Source organism: Symphalangus syndactylus, chromosome 12 (genome assembly GCF_028878055.3).
Source record: "Symphalangus syndactylus isolate Jambi chromosome 12, NHGRI_mSymSyn1-v2.1_pri, whole genome shotgun sequence".
NCBI classification, from domain to species: Eukaryota; Metazoa; Chordata; class Mammalia; order Primates; family Hylobatidae; genus Symphalangus; species Symphalangus syndactylus.
The window spans coordinates 61,579,565-61,600,112 of record NC_072441.2 but is presented as its reverse complement, the minus strand read 5'-3'; the positions used below and the strand labels follow the sequence as shown (position 1 = coordinate 61,600,112).

The following is a 20,548-nucleotide window of genomic DNA, read 5'->3' as shown; positions in this document are numbered from 1 at the left end:
GCCAAACCAATGTATTTGTTAAATGTATTTGATTGACGTCTCATGCCTCCCTAAAATATGTAAAACTAATCTGTACCCTGACCACCTTGGGCACATGTTCTCAGGACCCCCTGAGAGCTGTATCACGGCCCATGGTCACTCATATTTGGCTCAGAATAAATCTCTTCAAATATTTTACAGAGTTTGACTCTTTTAGTCAACAATGGTGCAACCCCATCTCTACTTAAAAAAATTAGCTGGGTGTGGTGGTGTGTGCCTATAATCTCAGCCACTTGAGAGGCTGAGGCAGGAGAATCGCTTGAATGCGGGAGGTGGAGGTTGCAGTGAGTCAAGATTGTGCCACTGCACTCCAGCCTGGGCGACAGAGCAAGACTCCCTCTCAAAATAATAAGCACCAGAAATTGTTATATTTGCTTCAATAAATAGCTGGTTACATATGTCCTTTTTTTGTTTGTCTCCACATGTCTTCTGCATGGGGTGACTAGGTTCTTTGAGGTTCACATAAAGGAGAAAATGAGAGGACTGAAGTATCTATACTCTTGGGGTCCATCTCATTTGGGAGTGCAAGGAAGGGGAATTGGGGTGGATGGGTAGTGCAGAGGTTCTTAATTATTCCCAGGGAGGACTTTTAGAGGTCTGTTCCAATTTTATTTGTGTGTGTGTGTGTGTGTGTGTGTGTGTGTGTGTGTGTGTTTTGCCTCAAGTTGAGAGATTATTTCTATTTTTTAAATTTTTTTTATTGCATTGTGTTATATTGACAAAGTCTTGCTCACTATAGCCTAGAACTCGTGTGCTCAAAGGATCCTCCTGCCTCACTCAGCCTCCCGAGTAGCTAGGACTACAGGCACATGCCACATTGTGGGGCTAATTTTTTTTATAGAGGTGGGTGTCTCACTATGTTGCCTAGGCTGGTCTCAAACTCCTGGCCTCTTAACAATCCTCTCATCTTGGTCCCCCCAAATGCTAGCATTACAGGTATGAGACACCGCATCTGCCCCCAAATTTTATTTTTAAAATGTTTACTTTTCCAAAATTGTAATGTCAACAGAGTCAAACTCTCTAAAATATTTGAAAAGATTTATTCTGAGCCAAATGTAAGTGACCATGGCCCATGACACAGCCTCAGGAGATCCTGAGAAGATGTGCCCAAGGTGTTTGGGCTACAGCATGGTTTTAATACATTTTAGGGAGCATAAGACATCAATCAATACATGTTAAATGTACATTGGTTCAGGCCAGAAAGATGGGACAACTCAGAGGTGGGGGTAGGGGGGATGGACCTGCTGTCACATTGGTATCTTATTGCTACAAAGTGTGTCAGTGTTCAGGTCTCTGTTTTTTCTTTTTTTTCCCTGAGACAGAATCTCGCTTTGTCACCCAGGCTGGAGTGCAATGGCATAATCTCAGCTCACTGCAACACCCACCTCCCAGGTTCAAGTGATTCTCCTGCCTCAGCCTCCCACATAGCTGGCATTACAGGGGCCCACCGCTATGCCTGGCTAATTTTTGTGATTTTACTAGAGACAGGGTTTCACTATGTTGGCCAGGCTGGTCTTGAACTCCTGCCCTTAAGTGATTCACCTGCCTTGGCCTCCCAAAGGGCTGAGATTACAGGCATGAGCCACCGCAACCGGCCTCAGGTTTACTTTAGAATGCCCTTGGCTGAGAGGATGGGCCTATTCAGTTGGTTGAGGGGCTTAGAATTTTATTTTTGTTTTATAATAAGGAGCCAAAGGACACAACAGAGTGAAAAGGCAACCCACTAAGAGGGAAAAGATGGGGCCGGGCGTGGTGGCTCATGCCTGTAATCCCAACACTTTGGAAGGCTGTGGCAGGAAGATCACTTGAGCCCAGGAGTTTGACACCAGCCTCTGCAATACAGGGAGACCCTGTCTCTAAAAAAAAAAATGAAAAGAAAAGAAAAAGTGGGAGAAGACATTTGCAAATCCTATCTGATAAGGTGGTTAATATCCAGAATATATAGGGAACCAAAACACAACAAAAACCCATTAAAAAATGGGCAAAGCCAGGAGTTCAAGGCTGCAGTGGGCCATGATCATGACACTGCCCTTCAGCCTGGGTGACAAAGCGAGACCCTGTCTCTTAAGAAAACAAAACAAAACAAAACAAACGGGTAAAGGAATTGAATAGACATTTCTCCAACAAAGATATACAAATGGCATGGCCAATAAGCACATGAAAAGATGCTCAACATCACTGGTCATTAGCGAAACGCAAATCAAGACCACAGTGAGATATCTCACACCTATTAAGATGGCTACTATACAAAAATAAAAGATGTCAGCGGAGATGTGGGGAAATTGGAACTCTTGTGCACTCTTGGAGGGAATGTAAAATGTTGCAGCCACTATGGAAAAGAGAATGGCACTTCCGCCGGGCGCAGTGGCTCATGCGTGTAATCCCAGCACTTTGGGAGGTCGAAGCGGCCGGATCACGAGGTCAGGAGTTCGAGACCAGCCTGGTCAACATAGTGAAACCCCATCTCTACTAAAAATACAAAAATTAGCCAGGCATGGTGGCACAAGCCTGTAGTCCCAGCTACTCGAGAGGCTGAGGCAGGAGAAAAACTTGAACCCGGGAGGCAGAGGTTGTGGTGAGCTGAGATCGTACCACAGCACTCCAGCCTGGGCAACAAGAGTGAAACTCCATCTCAAAAAAAAAAAAAAAAAAAAAAAGAGTATGGCAGTTCCTCAAAAAATTAAAAATAGAATTACTACATAATCCAGCAATTCCACTTCTGTATATATACTCAGGAGTTGAAAGCAACAGATACTTGAACATCTGTGTACATACCCAAAAGGGTTGAAAAACAGATATTTGTATATCCATGTTTATAGTATTATTTCATGGTAGCCAAAAGTGGAAACAACCTGTTATCCATTAACAAATGACTGAATGAACTGGTATATACATAAAATGGAATATTATTCAGCCTTAAAAGAAATTCTGACACGTTACCACATGGATGAACCTTGAGGACCTTATGGTAAGTGAAATCAGTTACAAAAAGACAAATGCTGTATGAGTACTTATATGAAATACCTAGAGTAGTCAAATTCATAAAGACAGAAAGAATGGCAGTTGCTGGGATGGAGGGAGGGGGAAGAATTAGGAGTTACCACTTACTGGGTACAGAGTTTCAGTTTTGCAAGATGAGTGCTGGAGATGGATGGTGGTAATGGTTGTATAACAATGTGAATGTATCTAATACCACTGAATTGTACTTTTAAAAATGGTTAAGATGGTAAATTTTACCATCTTCACAGTTTCCCGAGATTGCAAGGCCAGCAGTTAAAGACAAAAACAAAACTTACTAATTCCAACTGCCCTACAGTGTGCAGACCTTTCCCTTGACCTGCCCTGAGTAGAACTACAGTTGTCATTCGTGATCCTCCCTTTAAAAAATTATGCTTGTGGCCAGGCGCGGTGGCTCATACCTGTAATCCCAGCACTTTGGGAGGCCGAGGCGGGAGGATCACCTGAGATCAGGAGTTCGAGACCAGCCTGGCCAACATGGTGAAACCCCGTCTCTGCTAAAAATACAAATTAGCTGGATGTGGTGGTGCGCGCTTGTAGTCCCAGCTGCTCGGGAGGCTGAGAGAGGAGAATTGCTTGAACCCGGGAGGCAGAGGTTGCAGTGAGCCGAGATCGCGCCACTGCACTCCAGCCTGGGCTGTAACACAGTGAGACTCTGCCTCAAACAAACAAAAATCATGCTTGCGTTTCATGGTGAATGTTACACATTCAAACTTATCAAATATATTAATAGTAAGAAAATATGTTTCCTATCCGTTGTATATATTTGAGTTCCAGGCGAGATTTCCTTCGCAGAAAGAGTTCAGCAGATGAAAAGTAAAAGAAAATCCGTAGCCAAAATAACCCGCGCGCAGAGGCCGGTCCCGCTACTAGCCCCGCCCAATCAACGAGGCCAATCAGCGGCCCGCAACGGGAGAGAGACACGCAGCCGTCAGCCGAGCAAGTCGATGAAGAGGCCCAGGAACCACGCTGAAGCGCTGGGCGGCCGTAAGGTGTGCGACGTCTTCTGCGGCCTGCCTGGGCAGGTGTCTTCCTCGAGAGGCAGGCAGGGGATCCCGGACGTGAGTCCGTGCAGTTGGGAGTGTTGTGCGGCGGGTGGGGCGGGGCCCGCGGACTCGCGGCGCGGACGCTGGGGAGGCCGCAGGCGCGACCTGGGGCGGGGACGGTGCTCGCTGCGCTGCATCTTCTCCGGCCTGTGGGTGCCCCGGGCTCCTCCCTCAGCTCCCGCGCTGGCGGCTGTCTGTCCGCCGCGGTTGCGTGCATTCCGGGGAGGTGCTCGGCCTAGAGAGCGGCCTGCGGAGAAGGCACAGCGAGGGCAAAGCGAGACCCGGGCGCACGTTGAATTCTGCTGGCTTTGGTTATCTCTGAAAACTTTAAGCATAATTTGAATAAATGCTGTCAGCAGAATAGCTCGGATTTAGTTGTAGTTAATTTTCTAAAACTTCAAATCTGTGAATTAACACAGTTAACAACAACAACAACAAAAACGGACACAAAACAACCTCCAAATTGGATTTTTTTTTTTTTTTTTTCCTGAGACGGAGTCTTGCTGTGTCACCCAGGCTGGAGTGCAGTGGCGCTATCTCCGCCCACTGCAACCTCCGCCTTCTGGGTTCCAGCGATTCTCCTGCCTCAGCCGCCTGAGTAGCTGGGACCACAGGTGCGCACCACAGGTGCGCACCACCACGCCCGGCTAATTTGTAAATTTTATTTGTAAAGAAGGGGTCTCCCTGTGTTGCCCAGGCTTGTCTCTAACTCCTAGGCTCAAAGGATCTTTCCATCTTGGCCTCCCAAAGTGCTGGGATTACGGGCGTGAGCCATCGCGCCTGGCTCCAAATCTGATTTGAGTGTAAAAAGACACACCATAAGCTGTAGGTTTATAACTGGGTGGTGAAAAACAATTCAGGTTTTCTTTATAATAGTGATTATGAAGTGTTCTTCCCAGACTAGCTTTATCGTCAGCTGGGAAATTGTTAAAAATGCAAATTCGCAAGTTTGAGAGCCATGGTTCCAAGAAACTACATCAACACACGAACTAAGTTGCAACTTCCCGACTTATGCCCTGGTACTTCTAGCCTAACACAGGATTTGACTCTACTAATCCAGGTTAGTCTTGCCTTTCCCATTACTCGTGCATTCGTTGAAACCAAAGACTTTTTCTTTTGTGCCCATTTCTACTCACTGCCTGGCCGTCTGCACGATGATCTGTGTTTCCTGGTAGTTCTCCAGTCTAGTAGCTACTATACTCTCCCTATTTCCCGCTCTGTGGAGATGTCGTTCCAACAGGTCCTCTCCACTCTTAAGACCCTATCCTCTCAGAGAAGCCCCTGAGAGCCATTAGTACTTTTGCCCTAGAGAGGCAGTCTAGGTAGAGCCAGTCTGGGTTCTACCACTTACTAGCCTAGTGGTCTTGGGCAAGTTACTTTGTGTGATCTGTAAAATGAAGATGAGTGAAGATAGGAGTAACTACTTCCAGTAGTTTTGTGAGGATTAAATTAATGTAACAGTGGTTAGCACGTAGTAACAAAATATTAGCTACTTTTTTTTTTTTAAGTCGGAGTTTTCCTCTTGTTGCCCAGGCTGGAGTGCAATGGCGCGATCTCGGCTCACCGCAGCCTGCACTCTCCGGGTTCAAGCGATTCTCCTGCCCCAGCCTCCCGAGTAGCTGGGATTACAGGCATGCGCCACCACGCCCTGCTACTTTTGTATTTTTAGTAGAGACAGGGTTTCTCCATGGTGGTCAGGCTGGGCTGGAGCTCCCAACCTCAGGTGATCCGCCCGCCTTGGCCTCCCAAGGTGCTGGGATTACAAGCGTGAGCCACCGTGCCCGGCCTTTAGCTACTATTATGTATATTATAATTTAAAAATTATTAGTACCGAAGCCTGAGACAGGAGAGAAATGGTAAAAATAGTAGGGACTGCGGGAGAGAGAGAGTAGTATCCCCTGACAAGTACTAGAATGACATAGGTGCCACCATTAAACGAAACTAGCTAGGATGGTTACTATTGATTGACACTTTGCTACTCAAGAGTGTGGTCTGTGGCATCACCAGGAGCTTGTTAGAAGTGGAGAATCTCAGACCTACCTCAGATTTACTGAATCAGAATCTTTTTTTTTTTTTTTTTAACAAGCTCTTCAGCAGGTTTAGATGCAGCTTTGTTTGGAGAAAGTGTGAGATTCGTTTTATGATTTCTCAAGGAGTTCCAGCCTTCAGTCAGTGACCATGGGGATCTGGCAGGAGGGCTTGAATTTCTAGCTGATTCTTCTATTCTGTCTTACCCTCCGGTCTTACATCATTTCTGCATTGCTAATCTCTATCCCTGGAGAAATCTATGGAACTGCTGGTCATTATTGGAGAAAGTAACATAGTTGCCAATAGTATGACTTTGTGGATGTCACAGTCAAAACTCAACTGCCTGGCTGGCATGGTGGCTCACCTGTAATCCCAGCACTTTGGGAAGACAAGGCGGGGGGCGGGGGGGATCCTTTGAGCTCAGGAGTTCGGGACCAGCCTGGGCAACATAGCAAGACCCTGTCTCTATAAAAAAGAAAAAAAAATCTCAACTGCTTGACAAGCTTTTCATTCACTTCCCTTTGTATAATGCCTCCTATGGTACTTTTTTTCCCCTCCAAATCTCCGTTTCCCCCATCTTAACCTCCTCACATACAGTGTTAGAAATGCAAATTACTCTTAGTAATTTCTCTGTCCACTTGATATTATGAAATCTGTCAGTTTCTCTTTTTACTTTAGAAATTTTGTCTTTATCCCTCTTCATTCATTTCTGTTTATGGAGTGTATAACCTCATTGCCTATGAAGAACCCTTCCCCTAGCCTTGATTTCATGCACTCCCATCTCAGAGCCTCTCTCCAGTTTACACACTCCCTTTGTCACCTGCTTCTTAACCACTTAATTAGGCTTCTCACTGTCATTCTCTGAAAGGTCATAAATGGCCAACTAATTAACCAATCCAATGGCTTTTTTCCAGACTTTATTCCTCTCCACTTCTCTGAAGTATTGAATACGCTTGATACCACTTTCTTGAAATTAAGTCCCTCCTTGGTTTTTGCCCATTGCATTTTTTGGCTTGCCTTCTGTTGCCCTGATTAGCCTTCACTCTCCTTTCTGGTATTTGCTTCTTCCATGGCTTTCCTCCTTAGTTGAACTCTTAATTTTTCCAATAAAGTATACAGTATTCAGTATTTCTAAGTATCTCCAGAGCATAACAGCGATTTTAGTGTTGTTTGTTTGTTTGTTTGTTTTTGAGACGGAGTCTCACTCTGTCGCCCAGGCTGGAGTGCAGTGGCGCAATCTCGGCTCACTGCAGGCTCCGCCGCCCGGGTTCACGCCATTCTCCTGCCTCAGCCTCTCCGAGTAGCTGGGACTACAGGCGCCCGCCACCACGCCCGGCTAATTTTTTTGTATTTTTAGTAGAGACGGGGTTTCACCGTGGTCTTGATCTCCTGACCTCATGATCCGCCCACCTCGGCCTCCCAAAGTGCTGGGATTACAAGCGTGAGCCACCGCGTCCGGCCTGTTTGTTTTTTAATTGAGTCAGGGTCTTGCTCTGTCACCCATGCTGGAGAACAGTGTCGTGATCACAGCTCAATGCAGCTTCAACCTCCCCGGCTAAAGTGATCCTCCCATCTCAGTCTCTCCAAGTAGCTGGGAATATAGACGTGTGCCACCACACCCAGCTAAATTTTGTTTTAAGTTTTGTAGAGATGGAATCTCCCTAAGTTGCCCAGGCTGGTGTTAAACTCCTGGGCTCAAGTGATCCTCCTGACTTGGCTTCCCAAAGTGCTGAGATTACAGGTGTGAGTCGCCACAACTGGCCAGAAACTGTTGTTCTATATATTTTGTGCAGAGCTTTGGTTGTTCAGGCAGGAGGGTATATCTGGTCCCTGTTACTCCATCTTGGCCAGCAGTAGGAGTTGGAGAAATGCGTTGGAGTACAGAGTCCCCCCTTTACCCTTGGGGGATACATTCTAAGACCCTAGTAGATGCCTGAAGCTTCAGATAGTACTGAACCTTATATATATTCTATGTTATTTCCTATACATCTATTCCTCTGCTGAAGTTTAATTTATCAGTTAGGCACAGTAAGAGATTAACAGCAGTAACTAACAAAATAGAAAAATTATAACAATACGCAGTAATAACAGTTGTACTGTGGCTGGAATTTTTTCACTTGAGGTGCGACAGCAAAACTAGCATGAATTTCTTTCTCCTCCTGTACAATTTCATGGATACAAGTTTTGTTCTTAACATAGATCTTAGCAACCTCATCATATGAGCTTTTTTTCTTTAATTTTTTTTTCTTTTGAGCTGGATTCTCACTCTGTCACCCAGGCTGGAGTACAGTGGTGTGTTCTCAGCTCTCTTCAACCTCCATCTCCCAGGCTCAAGCGATTTTCCTGTCTCAGCCTTTCAAGTAGCTGGCATTACAAGTGTGTGCTACCATACCCAGCTAATTTTCGTATATTTATTTATTTATTTATTTTGAGACGGTGTTTCACTGTTGTTGCCCAAGCTGGAGTGCAATGGCGCGATCTTGGCTCACCTCAACCTCCGCCTCCCGGGTTCAAGTGATTCTCCTGCCTCAGCCTCCCTAGTAGCTGGGATTACAGGCATGTGCCACCATGCTCGGCTAATTTTGTATTTTTTTGTAGAGATGGGATTTCTCCATGTTGGTTAGGCTGATCCCAAACTCCCGATCTCAGGTGATCTGCCCACCTCAGCCTCCCAAATCCTGGGATTATAGGCATGAGCCACTGTGCCTGGCCTATTTATTTTTTGAGATGGAGTCTCGCTCTGTCACCCTGGCTAGAGTGCAGTGGTGTAATCTTGGCTCACTACAGCCTCCGCCTCCTGAGTTTAAGCAATTCTGCTGCCTCAGCCTCCTGAGTAGCCGGGACTACAGGTGCTTACCACCATGCCTGGCTAATTTTTGTATTTTTAGTAGAGACGGGGTTTCGCCATGTTGGCCACGCTGGTCTTGAACTCCTGGGTTCAAGTGATCCGCCTGCTCGGCCTCCCAAAGTGCTGGGATTACAGGCATGAGCCACCACACCCAGCCTTTATTAAGTTGAGAACTTTCACTTTTTCACTTAAAGGAAGCACTTTATGGCTTCTCTTTGACATATCTGAATTGCCAGCATCATTACTCCTGTGCTTTAGGGCCATTATTAAGTAAAGTATAGATTCCTTGAATGCATGCACTGAGATACCACAGCAGTTGATCTGATAACCCAGATGGATACCAAGTGACTGGAGTGTGACTCCTACAGTGTGGACATCGTCCCAGGTGGGATGGAACAGGACAGCAAGAGGGTTCCTCACACTACCCAGAGCTGCGCATAATTGAAAACTTAGGAACTGTTTACTTCTGGAATTTTCCATTTAATATTTTCAGACTGCAGTTGACTGTGGGTAACTGAAACTTCAGAAAGCAAAACCATAGATGGGGGTACCACTGTAGAGTTACTGTGTCACTTTGATCCAAAACCTTTACCTGAATGATTCCTTTAACCATTCCCGCTAGGCTTTCTCTGTTAAAGCTGCTGTACCAAATCCAGGGGTCAGTTTGCTGCCCTCTGATCGCCTGACCTCTTAGCAGCATTCAACATATTTGTCTGTTCTCTCCTTTCTTCACTTGGCTTCTGGAATTCCAGCCTCTCTTGGTTTTCTTCCTGCCTCATAGCACTCACTAGAAGTATCTCTTGCTGGTTCCTCCTCTTCTTTCTGATCCCGGAATGTTGGCTTGCCCAGGACTCAGTCTTTTGTCCTCATAATAGATCTTCTGGTGATCTTACCCAGATCATCTCTTTTAAACCCTGTCTGCATCCTGATGGTTCTCAAATGCAGTCCCACTGCTCTCCTTAGCTTCATCCTGCATATTTACAATCTCTACTTGGACATCAGTGGACACCTCAGATTTACTATATCCAAACAAAACTCTTGATCTTTCAGAACTTGCAGTCTTCCTCAGTCTTTTCCCTTCTCCCAGTTGCCTTGGCCACAAACATAGAAATCGTCCCAAATCTTCACTTGTCCTTACCTACATCCAAATTTTCAGCAATTTCTATAGTGTATTTCTGTATTAGAGTAGCAAGAGATGTTATAAGAAATAAACCCCTATATCTCAGTATATGCCATAAAGGAAATTAATTTTTGCTCACATGAAAGTGAAAAGCTATATTCCCACTTAATGGGTGGCCTTCCAGGTGGTCATTTAGGGGCCCAGGTGCCTGCATAGTTTGGCTGCCCTCCTCCAGGGCTCAGTGTCCTGGGCATTCCCTGGTTGGGAGAGGGCACCTGGGAGGTTTTCATGGGCCAGACTTGGATGTGGTGCATATCCCTTCTACCTGTTGCATTGGCTAGAACTTAACTATTACATGGCCATACTTCACAGAGAGGCTGAGACATAGAGTCATCATTTGTCCAGACGGAAGAAGAAATATGCCTAGTGACCTATTAGCTGGTCATTTTGCCAGATGTAGTAGGGTCTACCTACAGATTTTAAAAATCTGACCATTTGTCATCACCTTTGCTGCTGTCTTTAGCTCATGTCACCTTCATCTCTGAACTGGATGACTACAGATCCTCCTAACCTCCTGATAATCTTCCATTCTAATCTCTACATAGTAGCCATAGTAATTTCTTTTAGAATGTAAACCAGATTCTATCACGCCCCTATTTAAAAGCCTCAAGTGGCTTCCTGTTACACGTAGAGTAAAAACCACACTCTTTACTGTGGTCTACCACTCCCTCCCTCCCCACCTCCCCGCCTCCCTGCCTCCCAGCTCATTCCCAAGACCCAGCTGTTCTGGCCTCCTTTCTGTTCCTTGACTGCTTCAGCTTCTTCCCCACTCAGGGCTTCTATACTTGCTGTGTCTTCTCTCTGGATGTTCTCCAAATCTTCCTAAGATTATCTTATTTTTCTCCTTAAATGTTCTTGTGTTTATCTACTTGCATGTAACAAACCACTCTAAAGTGTAAAAGTGTAATGGCTTCTTTTTTTTTTCTTTTTTTTGAGACGGAGTCTTGCTCTGTCACCCAGGCTGGAGTGCAGTGGCGCGATCTCGGCTCACTGTAACTTCCGCCTCCCAGGTTCAAGCGATTCTTCTGCCTCAGCCTCCCGAGTGGCTGGGACTACAGGCGCGTGCCACCATGCCTGGCTAATTTTTTGTATTTTTAGTAGAGACGGGGTTTCACTGTGTTAGCCAGGATGGTCTTGATCTCCTGACCTTGTGATCTGCCTGCCTCAGCCTCCCAAAGTGCTGGGATTACAGGTGTGAGCCACCGTGCCTGGCCAAGTGTAATGGCTTTAAACAATACTTTTATTACTGCTGGTGATGTTGTGGTTTTATGGGGTGTGATTGGGCCCAGCTGGATAGTTCTTTTATTCTACATGATGTTGGCTGGGTCACCAAGTCAGTCACCAGAGGTTGGACTGGAACCACCAAGATGACTCACCCACATGGCTGGCCATTGATACTGGCTGCAGGCTGGGAGCTCAGTGTGCCCCTGCACCCAGCCTCTTCATGTGACTTGGCCTTCTTACAAGGTGGCAGCTGGCTTCCAAGAGGGGTGTGTTCCCACAAACATATGTTCTGTCTTAGGATTCTCCAGAGAGACAGAACCAATGAGGGTGGGAGGATGGATGGATGAGAGGGGATTTATTAGGGGAGTTAGCTCACATGATTATGGGTGCCAAGAAGTACCATGATAGGCTGTCTACAAGCTGGAGACCCTGGAAGGCCAGTAGCCTGGCTCAGTCTGTGAAAGCCTTAAATCCAGGGAAGCCTATGGTATAATTTTCAGTCTGAGGCTGAAGGCCTGAGAACCTAGGGGCTGCTGGTGTTAAGTCTGGGAGTCCAAAGCCTGGAGAGCTGATGTCCAATGACAGGAGAAGAGTGTCCCTGCTCCAGGAGAGAAAAGAAATTGCCTTTTCTCTTTTTTGTTGTATTAGGGTCCCCAGCTGACTGAATAGTGCTCGCCCCTCCTGAGGGTGGATCTTCCACACTCAGTCAACCTACTCACAAACCAGTCTTCCCTGGAAACCCCTTCAGACACATCAGAAGGAATGCTTTCCAGTTCTCTAGGTATTCCTTAGTCCAGTCAAGTTGACACTTAAAATTAACCATCACATGTTCCAAAGTGAAGTAGAAGCAGGCGACCCTCTTGAAGGCTAGGCCCAGAACCATCGCAGCCCCACTTCCACCAAAGGATTTTGGTTCAGTAGTCACAGGGCCAGCCCGGATTCAGGAGAGGGGGAAATACACTCCATCTTTCCGTGGGGAGAGTGACAAAGCATTTATGACCGTCTTAGATCTTAGGGGCCTACCCTGAAATACCCAGCATCACTTAATCCATACGTACCACTGTCTTGCTTTATCTTCTTAGGATTTATCACTATCTCGAGTTACATGTTTTTGTTTTTGTTTTTTGCCAACTTACTGTCCTTTCCCCCTAGAATGTAAGCTTCCTGAAGAAGACCTTTGTCTGTGTAGATTCCTGGTATCCCTGTCACTTAAGACAGTGCCCAGAACGGTGGCTCAGACCTGTAACCACAGCACTTTGGGAGGCTGAGGTGGGTGGATCACCTGAGGTTGGGAGTTCAAGACCAACATGGAGAAATCCTGACCAACATGGAGAAATCCCTTCTCTACTAAAAATACAAAAAATCAGCTGGGTATGGTGGCACATGCCTGTAATCCCAGCTACTTGGGAGGCTGAGGCAGGAGAATTGTTTGAACCCAGGAGGCAGAGGTTGCAGTGAGCCGAGATCGCGCCATTGCACTCCATCCTGGGCCACAAGAGCGTAACTCCGTCACACACACACACACACACACACACACACAGACAAAGACAGTGCCCAGTATACAGTAGGTATTTGGTAAATGTTGAACAAATGAATGCTGAACTCCTTCCACAGCCATATTCTTTTTTTTTTATTTTTATTTTTTTTATTTATCTGTTTATTGTCAGTGGACACTTGTTTCCATATCTTGGCTATGGAGGATAATGCTTGCAATAAACATGGGAATGCAGGTATCTCTTATTTATTTATTTATTTATTTTTTAAATTTATTTTTTTTTATTATTATACTTTAGGTTTTAGGATACATGTGTACAATGTGCCGGTTTGTTACATATGTATCCATGTGCCATGTTGTTTTGCTGCACCCATTAACTCGTCATTTAGCATTAGGTATATCTCCTAATGCTGTCCCTCCCCCCTCCCCCAACCCCACAACAGTCCCCGGAGTGTGATGTTCCCCTTCCTGTGTCCATGAGTTCTCATTGTTCAATTCCCACCTATGAGTGAGAACATGCGGTGTTTGGTTTTTTGTCCTTGCGATAGTTTACTGAGAATGATGTTTTCCAGTTTCATCTATGTCCCTACAAAGGACATGAACTCATCATTTTTTATGGCTGCATAGTATTCCATGGTGTATATGTGCCACATTTTCTTAATCCAGTCTATCGTTGTTGGACATTTGGGTTGGTTCCAAGTCTTTGCTATTGTGAATAGTGCCGCAATAAACATACGTGTGCATGTGTCTTTATAGCAGCATGATTTATAGTCCTTTGGGTATATACCCAGTAATGGGATGGCTGGGTCAAATGATATTTTTAGTTCTAGATCCCTGAGGAATCACCACACTGACTTCCACAATGGTTGAACTAGTTTACAGTCCCACCAACAGTGTAAAAGTGTTCCTATTTCTCCACATCCTCTCCAGCACCTGTTGTTTCCTGACTTTTGAATGATGGCCATTCTAACTGGTATGAGATGGTATCTCACTGTGGTTTGATTTGCATTTCTCTGATGGCCAGTGATGATGAGCATTTTTTCATGTGTTTTTTGGCTGCATAAATGTCTTCTTTTGAGAAGTGTCTGTTCATGCCCTTTGCCCACTTTTTGATGGGGTTGTTTGTTTTTTTCTTGTAAATTTGTTTGAGTTCATTGTAGGTTCTGGATATTAGCCCTTTGTCAGATGAGTAGGTTGCAAAAATTTTCTCCCATTCTGTAGGTTGCCTGTTCACTCTGATGGTAGTTTCTTTTGCTGTGCAGAAGCTCTTTAATTAGATCCCATTTGTCAATTTTGGCTTTTGTTGCCATTGCTTTTGGTGTTTTAGACATGAAGTCCTTGCCCACGCCTATGTCCTGAATGTTATTGCCTAGGTTTTCTTTAGGATTTTGATGGTTTTAGGTCTAACATTTAAGTCTTTAATCCATCTTGAATTAATTTTTGTATAAGGTGTAAGGAAGGGATCCAGTTTCAGCTTTCTACATATGGCTAGCCAGTTTTCCCAGCACCATTTATTAAATAGGGAATCCTTTCCCCATTTCTTGTTTTTGTCAGGTCCACAACCATATTCTTATTATGAATTTCTTTTTAAAATTAACATCAGCATTTTTGTTGCTGGTAGGCCAAGGTCTGTAGAATTGATCTTCAGGGTGTGCCATGTGTGTTCTTTCTGGTTTTGTTGCCACCACTCTTTTAGGCCAAGTACCACATCCTTTTTTTGCTTCAGCCTCTTTGTTGGATAATGAATCCAGGTTTTCCTCCTCCTGTGCGCTTAGTGCTAGTTGTTGTTGTTGTTTTTGAGACCGAGTTTTACTCTTTCACCTAGGCTGGAGTGAAGTGGCACAATCTCGGCTCACTGCAGCCTCCGTCCCCCACCCAGGATCAAGCGATTCTCCTGCCTCAGCATCCCAAGTAGCTGGGATTTACAGGTGCGTGCCACCATGCCTGGCTAATTTTTTTTTTTTTTTTTTTGTAGTTTTAGTAGAGACGGGGTTTTACCATGTTAGCCAGGATGGTCTGGATCTCCTGACCTCATGATCTGCCCGCCTCAGCCTCCCAAAGTGCTGGGAGTTAGTTGTAAACTTTTTTCCTCAGCAGTGTCATCACCACCCACCCACCTCTACCTCTCACTGTATCCATCCTCGCAATTGCAATTGCTGAAGCATACACTTTGCCCTCTGCCTCTCCCATCTTGAGCACTTAAGATGTTACCCATACCTCAAATTCCCATTCCTGTGCAGTCTTTCCACTTTCCAGTTTCTCCAGTCGGATGTGCTTTCTTTCTTTTTTTTTTTTTTTTGAGATGGAGTTTCACTCTGGTTGCCCAGGCTGGAGTGCAGTAGCATGATCTTGGCTCACCGCAACTTCCACCTTCCGGGTTCGAGTTATTCTCCTGCCTCAGCCTCCCGAGTAGCTGGGATTACAGGCATGCACCGCCACACCCAGCTAATTTTGTATTTTTAGTAGAGACGGGGTTTCTCCATGTTGGTCAGGCTGGTCTTGAACTCCTGACCTCAGGTGATCCACCCGCCTCGGCCTCCCAAAGTGCTGGGATCACGGGCGTGAGCCACCGTGCCTGGCCAGATGTGCTTTATCCTTTGAACCTCTAAAATCCTTGAGTCCTTGCTATGGCTTTATTTGCATTTGCTGCTTAACAAACATTTACTGAATGTCTTTCACGTGCCAACCACTGGGCTGGGTGTTGAGGCTGGGGAGATAGAGGGACAAGATAGGCCAGTGGGAAGGTGACTTCAGATTTAGGTAAGATATTACCTTTCCCTAGAGAAGTTCACATTAACAGTGGTTTTCTATCTTGGCTACACATTAGAATCACTTGGGGAGCTTAAAAAAATCCCAGTGCCTGGGTCCTAGTCCCAGAGATTCTGATTTAATGGTTTTGGGATATGGCCAAAACATTGGGAGTTTTAGAAGCTCCTCGGGTGATTCTAACATGGAGCCAAGGTTGAGAGCCGTTGTGCTAATGGAAGAGACAGACCGATAAATGGCTAATTTCATTGCCTCCAATGCCAGAAGAATATACAGGGCACATGGAGAACAGGAGTATTTAATTTAGCCTAGAGTGATTTTTATTGTACAACTAGACTGTAAGCTGTTTATTGGCAGGGCCCAGGGCTTTGTCATCTTGGGGTTCTCTTGCCTGATTCTTTCATGTAGTAGGTATAAGATAGGTTGCCCAACAGAACTTTCTTCGATGATAAAAATGTTCAAATGTTCTGTATCCACCTTGTCCAATATGGTAGCCACTACCCATATGTGACTACTGAGTGCTTGAAATGTAGCTAGGGGGAATGAGGAACTGAATTTTAAATTTTATTTAATTTTAATTAAATAGCTACATAGAGGAGTTACTAAGTGTTTAAATTATTTGACTGTTTATGCAGGGGCTTAGGTAAGGCAGGTTATTTTCTCTGAATGGTTTTGAAGTTTAGTCACTTCATTTGAATTGCAATTTCCCACTTTTTTTTTTTTTTTTTTAAAGGCGGAGTCTCACTCTGTCACCCGGGCTGGAGTGCAGTGGCGCTATCTCGGCTCACTGCAACCTCTGCCTCCTGGGTTCAAGCGATTCTCCCACCTCAGCCGCCTGAGTAGCTGGGATTACAGGCACGCAACACCATGCCTGGCTAAGTTTTTGTATTTTTAGTATAGATGGGGTTTCAACTTGTTGGCCAGGCTGCTCTCAAACTCCTGGCCTCAAGTGATCCGCCCAGCTTGGCCTCCCACAGAGCTGGGATTACAGGCATGAGGCACTGCACCTGGCAATTTCCTACTTTTCTTATTTCTCATTTGTTAAAAGAAAACAGGTGGGCCAAGCACTGTGTCTCACACCTATAATCCCAGTACTTTGGGAGGCCAAGGCGGGGTGGAGGTTGGGAGTTCGAGACCAGCCTGACCAACATGGAGAAATCTCATCTCTACTAAAAATACAAAATTAGCCAAGTATGGTGGCACATGCCTGTAATCCCAGCCACTTGGGAGGCTGAGGGAGGAGAATCGCTTGAACCTGGGAGGCAGAGGTTGCAGTGAGCCGAGATTGTGCCATTGCACTCTAGCCTGGGCAACAAGAGCAAAACTCTGTCTCAAAAAAAAAAAAAAAAACACCAAAAAAATAGGGGGGAGATTCATTAAAATACCTTTTTTTAAATTGACTTTATTGAGCTATAAATCACATACTATATAATCCACCCATTTTAGTGTCCAGTTCCACCAGGTGCAGTGGCTCATGCCTGTAATCTCGGCACTTTGGGAGGCTGAGGTGGGAGGATAGCTTGAGCCTAGGAGTTTGAGACCAGCCTGGGCAATATAGTGAGACCCTATCTCTACAAAAAAGTTAATTAATTTAAAAAAATTAGCCAGGTGTGGTGGTGCAAGCTTGTAGTCCCAGCTACTCAGGAGGCTGAGGTGGGCAGATCACTTGAGTCTGGGAGGTTGAGGCTGCAGTAAGCTGGTATTGTGCCACTGCACTCCAGCCTGGGCAACAGCGGGAGACCCCGTGTCAAAAAGAAAAAAAAGTATACAATTCAGTGGTTTTGGGTATATTTGCATGTATTTGCAACCATTCTCATAATTTTAGAACGTTTTTCTTTACCTCAAAAGGAAACCCTGTACCCTTTAGCTACTATGCTCCCAAACCTTCAGCCTTAACTACCTGTTAATCTACTTTCTGCCTGAATAGATTTGCCTGTTCTCCTGGACATTTCATATATATGTACTCATATAATGTGTGGTCTTTCATATCTGGTTTCTTTCATATAATGTAGCATTTTCAAGGTTCATCGGTGTTATAGCATGGTGTCAGTACTTCATCCCTTTTTATGGCTGAATAGTATTCCATTGCATGGCTATACATGTTTTATTTATCAGTTAATGGAAATTTGTTTGTTGTTGTTGTTGTTTTTTCTGTGATGGGGGTCCCACTCTGTCACCCGGGTTGCAGTGCAGTGGTGTGATCTTGGCTCACTGCAACCTCTGCCTCCCAGGCTCAAGCGATCCACCTGCCTCAGCCTCCCAAGAGGCTGGGATCACTGGCTTGCGCTACCATGCCTGGCTAATTTTTTGGTTATTTTTTTCATTACCTAGCCTGGTCTTGAACTCCTGAGCTCAAGTGATCCACCTACCCAAAGTGCTGGGATTACATGTGTCAGCCACCACACCTGGCTCTGTTGATGGAAATTTGGGTTTTTCCCACCTTTTGGCTATTACGAAAAATGTGGCTCTAAACATTCATGTACAAGTTTTTGTGTGGGCATATATTTTCATTTCTTTTGGGTATATACCTAGGAATGGAATTGCTGGGCCATATGGAAAAATACCGGTTTTCTTATATCAATGAGCATATTATGCATATATGCATGTTTTTTATATATGAACACCAATTTATTTTTATTTTGTGTACCTTCTTCCTTAGATACTGTTCAGAAAGTGTTATCTTAACTCTAGAAGGAAGTAGTTTTCATTACAAAACAATATGGCTGGGTGCAATGGCTCATGCCTATAATCCTAGCACTTTGGGAGGCCAGGGTGGGAGGATCAGTTGAGGCCAGGAGTTTGAGACCAGCCTGGATAACATAGTGAGACCCTGTCTCTACTAAAAATTAAAAAAAATATCCAGGTGTGGTGGCACACGCCTGTAGTCCCAGCTCGCCAGGAGGACCTCTTGAGCCCAGGAGTTGGAGGATGCACTGAGCTATGATTGTATCACTGTACTCCAGCCTGGGCAACAGAGCAAGACCCTGTCTCTAATAATATAATAATAATAATAATAAAAACCCAAAACCCAATTTATTTAAAAAATAATTCTATTTCATTATATATATTAAAAATTGTTTTAGCCTTATACAGGATGCTGTGTTCTTTGCTCCTTTGTGAATGTCTGTTGCTGGTAGCTGGTTATGCTCATGATGATGACTGGATTGACCCCACAGACATGCTTAACTATGACGCTGCTTCAGGAACAATGAGAAAATCTCAGGTATTAAAAAAAATTCGTGCATGTGTGTGTGAGACCTTATCAGTCCCATGATGGAAATAGTCTAGCTCTGTTGTTTTGCACAGAGCTATGAGGGTCATGGATCCATGATTAGCAATTATGCAGAATATTTTCCTGACATTGTTAATCTAAAATTATTTCAAACCTACCTTGTATTGAATTTGAATGTAAAGCCCCTGAAGTAGCAAAATAATATGATTTTAGTTCTTAGTATGTACATTTGAAACTTTTTTTTTGTGGTTCAGTACAATTTAAGAATATAACATGCAGAGTCATGAAATGATGAAGTCAGAATCTTAGTCTTCATTAACCAAAGGCTATTTTTGTAACTAAACTATAAAGAAATAAAATGTTTCTATACTCTGTTTTAGGCAAAATATGGTATTTCAGGGGAAAAGGATGTCAGTCCTGACTTGTCATATGCTGATGAAATATCAGAATGTTATCACAAACTTGATTCTTTAACTTATAAGGTTAGTTTTTTAATTCTTAAATTTTATATTATTATGTTAAATTGCTCTATATTCTTGTCTCTGCTGATAAATTTGTATTTCTAGTGTTTCTGTGTACCGTGTGATTTTTATATGTCAAATTTTTCTTTGGATACTCTGACTTGGGTTTGTCATTCGTCATTCTAGCCTTGGTTTTTCTAATAGTACCTTGTATTTTCCTGTAATAACGTTGATATCTCTATGTTGTAAGTATTTCTTTACCAGACTGCAAACTTCTTGGTGCAAGGAATATGTTTCATTCATCTTAATTCTCTATCACCTATCACAGGACTGAGGCATAGTAAACTCTTAACAAATGTGGCAAATGAAGAAATGTGTCTATTACCAGCTTATAAGCATGAGAGTTACTTTTAAGAAGGATTATTATAATTTAGTGTGTAACAGCTATTCATTCCTTCATTTATACAGTCTTCTTAAAAAAATGTAGCTGAAGAAGAGCTTACACAAAAATAAATAAGTCAAGGGATGTGAATGTAGTCGTTATTTGCTGTGGGAGCGACCCTCAGTTGGCTGCGTAGGCAGGGTGAACTGGTAGCAGTGTGGAGGTAAGGAGGTAAGGCCTGGAATGGAGAAGGGGGGTGTCAGTGAGATTAGTGGAGGCTGCAGAGGTCCAGCAATGCTGAAGGTCTGAAATGAGGCAGTGATGGGTTGAAGATAAGAGGCAGATATTAAACTTTTATGAGGTAGAATAGGCAAATGTTGATGGCTTAGGAAAGTAGGGGGGATAAGGGAAGGGAAGAGCTAGAGTGAATGAGTCCCAGCTTGAGAGACTGGGAGAGTTCGTTCATTGAGATCCAGATATAGCCCAATAAGATCTATACCCCCCTGCTTGTGATTCTTATTAAATGCAAATATTGTCTCACCTGAGTGCTTGAGAAAACGCACTTGGATAAAATTTGCTTCACTCCCATAATTTGAGGAAGCCACAAGAAAAAGAAAAGGAAAAAAAAATTGCTTCACTTTGTGTATTATTACTGTATAGTGAGCTATACAAAAGTTTGGTTGCATAGCAAAAATGCAGAAATACCATTTTACAGAATTTTTTTATTCCATTGTGACTGGTTTAAACATTGTAAGGAACATGATTAGTAAAATGGAGTCTTGAATTCTTTTTTTTTTTCCTAAGTTGTTTCTTTAAGGTTTAGAAAATA

At 44.1% G+C, this 20,548-nt stretch overlaps 1 protein-coding gene across 11 annotated transcripts in view; it reads left to right on the top strand.

Moving 5' to 3' along the window:
- The first annotated feature begins 3,978 nt into the window (after nt 1-3,978).
- The window catches only part of CLCC1 (chloride channel CLIC like 1), a 33,192-nt gene continuing 16,622 nt past the window's right edge, over nt 3,979-20,548 (top strand). The window contains exons 1-5 of one of the 11 annotated variants that reach the window (XM_063624425.1): nt 3,992-4,049; nt 5,003-5,163; nt 14,704-14,806; nt 18,728-18,867; nt 19,257-19,358. In XM_063624425.1, the coding sequence (XP_063480495.1) occupies nt 18,739-18,867; nt 19,257-19,358 (231 nt within the window). In that variant the 5' untranslated portion in view covers nt 3,992-4,049; nt 5,003-5,163; nt 14,704-14,806; nt 18,728-18,738. Of the gene's footprint in view, nt 4,119-5,002; nt 5,164-14,703; nt 14,807-18,727; nt 18,868-19,256; nt 19,359-20,548 lie in introns of those variants that run through there. The other 10 variants (XM_063624424.1, XM_063624430.1, XM_063624423.1 and 7 more) reach the window with 10 other exon arrangements.